At 37.0% G+C, this 3,681-nt stretch overlaps 1 protein-coding gene across 1 annotated transcript in view; it reads right to left on the reverse strand.

Annotated features, from left to right (window-relative positions):
* The window catches only part of TEX11 (testis expressed 11), a 191,742-nt gene that overhangs the window by 116,746 nt on the left and 71,315 nt on the right, over positions 1-3,681 (reverse strand). Inside the window, exon 8 of the mRNA XM_010832132.1 lies at positions 2,430-2,515. Coding sequence (XP_010830434.1) covers positions 2,430-2,515 — 86 coding nt within the window. The remainder of the gene's footprint in view (positions 1-2,429; positions 2,516-3,681) is intronic.

The following is a 3,681-nucleotide window of genomic DNA, read 5'->3' on the forward strand; positions in this document are numbered from 1 at the left end:
AGGTGGGAAGAGAAGGGGATGACAGAGGATGAGATGGTTGGATGGCATCACCGACTAGATGGACATGAGTTTGAGTAAGCTCCAGGAGTTCGTGATGGACAGGGAAGCCTGGCATGATGCAGTCTATGGGGTCACAAAGAGTCGGACACAACTGAGAGACTGAACTGAACTGAACTGAACTGAAACATATAGTAAAAATCTGATACAGTTAGTTTACGATAGAAATATCAGTCATGTTCTATCACCATCATAGTTTCCTTCTATAAGGTTTTCTTAAAAAGATGATGACAGGTAAGAGGTCAACAATCCATGGCATATATGATAATAACCTACATGTTATGCCACTTCAGCCTAAGTCTACTCTTATAAACCACTTCCTAGAGAATATTCATGTTCATATTTATTCCTGGCATAAACTACAGGCTCACCTCCATAGTGTTAATCTTCCAGAAGCCATCCATGGCACCATAACATCCTTTTTTCTTATTTTGTCCCTCCCATTTCTGTCCCTTTGGCATACTAATCTTTGATAGGTTGATGCCATCTTTCTGAGTGCTCCTCCTTAAAATATTGCCAAATCTTGGAGTAGAACTTACTCTTTATCCACTTTATAAAAAGACTGCTCATTTAAAGGAAACCTGCGGTGTGGAGATTCCTTAAAAAACTGGAAATAGAACTGCCATACGACCCAGCTGGGCATACACACTGAGGAAACCAGAAATGAAAGACACATGTGTATCCCAATGTTCATCAAGCACTGTTTACAAGAGCCAGGACATGGAAGCAACCTAGATGCCCATCGCCAGACGAATGGATAAGAAAGCTGTGGTACATATACCCAATGGAGTATTACTCAGCCATTAAAAAGAATGCATTTAAATCGGTTCTAATGAGGTGGATGAAACTGGGGCCTATTATACAGAGTGAAGTAAGGCAGAAAGAAAAACACCAATACAGTATATTAATGCACATATATAGAATTTAGAAAGATGGTAACAATGACTCTATATACGAGACAGCAAAAGAGACACAGATGTAAAGAACAGACTTTTGGACTCTGTGGGAAAAGGTGAGGGTGGGATGATTTGAGAGAATAGCACTGAAACATGTATATTACCATATGTGAAATAGATCGCCAGTCCAGGTTCGATGCATGAGACAGGGTGCTCAGGGCTGGTGTACTGGGACAACCCTGAGGGATGGGATGGGGAGGGAGGTGGGAGGGGGGGTTCAGGATAAGGGACACATGTACACCCATGGCTGATTCATGTGAATGTATGGCAAAAACCACTATAATATTGTAAAATAATTAGCCTCCAATTAAAATAAATTAATTTAACCAAATAAGTAAATAAATAAAGGAAACCTGTGGTAAACCTACATTAAACTAGTTAGTTCCTTTGGTATACTTTTAGTAATTCAGTTTATAAAGTGTGATTTATAATAAAAATTGCAGGTATATCCCACTTGTGTGAAGCAGTCTACATTGAGACAAGTATATCTCTTATAACTGCATAAGCCTGTTCTGTCATAGTTCTTTATAGAGTTTAATCAATCTGTGGGCCCAAAAAAGTCTTTTATACAAACTATTTGAATAAATATTTTATTAGAAATATATATGCCTGTGAGGACTATAATCTTAATGATATTTCTATTTATTTCATTAATGGCAAATGTAATTTTCACTAGTTAAACTAACAGGAGGCTATCTCCAAATAACTATAATTAACTCGATACTCAGAGAAGGGAAACATTTAGTGAATTAATTTAATATATTTTACCCCATAATCCCCTGATATTCAAAGCACTTTATGTAACATCTACAGAAAAATGTTTTTCACAAAAATTCATTTAACCAGCAATTACTGAGTATCTACCATGTGTCAGAACCTGTACTGGGCATAGGTATTAAGTGAAACACAGGATTCTTGCATATGAGTGCTACATTTTTTCACTATTCCTTTTATATTTCCAGATTCAACACAATAGTACAAATCTTAGTATAGTAATAAGCATATAATAAGTGCTTAATATATATTTACTTGAATATTGTTAAAATACCAAAATTCATTTAAGAATAATAATTTTAGCTGATCTTCCTATTTACCCACCTGCCCTTATACTCTTGGGTAGCAGACACCAATATATACACCAAAGCAAAAAATAAAGTTTTCCATATTCTTGTTGGAAATACAAAGGAGGAATGGACACAGAAGATGCTCTTTATGTTAGTATTAAGAATAGAATATACTTTTCTATCAACTGGAAACATACAAGAATAAACAATACATGTTAAAAGAGTAAATAAATTTAGCATGTTGGCTTTTGAAATCAGAAAATATTTAAACTTCCAAAGTACCCCATGCTAAGTATTAACTGAACTCTATGATAATAATCCTGAATTTACATTCATTATTTTTTTATATTACCTAAGCCAGAAACAACTTTCTTCATATTTATTCTCCCTGTAGGTTTGTAGTCCAAAGTTGTAACAGACAGTATGAAGATAACAAACCTGCAATATAAAAAACAAATAAACAAGATATGTCAGATTTGTGATTCTTTTAACATTAAAAAATTTATGGCATTTCAGAGTCTTTAAGACATAGTAAGTATTCTGTATATCAAAATAACCAATAACCCACTCATCCTTGGGCTTCCCTGATAGCTCAGTTGGTAAAGAATCTGCCTGCAATGCAGGAGACCCCGGTTCAATTCGTGGGTCGGGCAGATCCAATGGAGAAGGGATAGGCTATCCACTCCAGTACTCTTGGGCTTCCCTTGTGGGTCAGCTGGTAAAGAATCTGGCTGCAATGCGGGAGACCTGGGTTCGATCCCTGGGTTGGGAAGATCTCCTGGAGAAGGGAAAGGCTACCCACTCCAGTATTCTGGCTTGGAGAATTACATGGACTGTATATAGTCCATGGGGTCACAAAGAGTCGGACACGACTGAGCAACTTTCACCTTCACTCATCCTTAACAAAACTTCTCAATTTATATAAAGAGGAGCTAAAAGTATTCAGGGTGTGGCATGAGTTACATATGGAAAAGTAATAATTACTAGTTGAACTTGAAAGGTTCTTTGTAACAGAAAATGGGGAAACCAATCATTGCCCAGCAAAAGAACAGGCCTCTGTAGGCTGCCAGATTTTTTAAAAAGCATTAGAAAAGAGTATATGCAAAGAAAACAAAATCACTACTGAAGGGGGAAAAAATGAATATCTTTCAAAATTAAGACAATTAAAAATAATTCTACAGTTCAAAGCACTATCTAGTCATAAGACTTATCTAGAAATAATTAATTTGGGGCTTCCCAAGTGGCTCATTGGTGAAGAATCTGCCTGCCAATGTAGGAGACACATGTTTGATTCCTGATTCAGGAAGGCTCATGTGCCTCGGAGCAACTAAGCCCATGTGCCACAACTCTAGAGCCCAGGAGCCACATCTACTGAGTCCACATGCCACAACTACTGAAGCCTGCGCACCCTAGAACCTGTGCTCTGAAACAAGAGAAGCTCCCACATTGAGAAGCCCATGCACCACAGCTAGACAGTAGCCCCCACTTGCTGCAATGAGATAAAAGCCCACACAGCAATGAAGACCCAGAACAGCCAAAATAAATAAAATTATCTTTTTAAAGAATTAATGTGTCTCTTAATAACAACAAAAATTTTCTTTACC

This window comes from Bison bison, unplaced genomic scaffold (genome assembly GCF_000754665.1).
Source record: "Bison bison bison isolate TAMUID 2011002044 unplaced genomic scaffold, Bison_UMD1.0 scf7180017864537, whole genome shotgun sequence".
Classification (NCBI taxonomy): domain Eukaryota; kingdom Metazoa; phylum Chordata; class Mammalia; order Artiodactyla; family Bovidae; genus Bison; species Bison bison.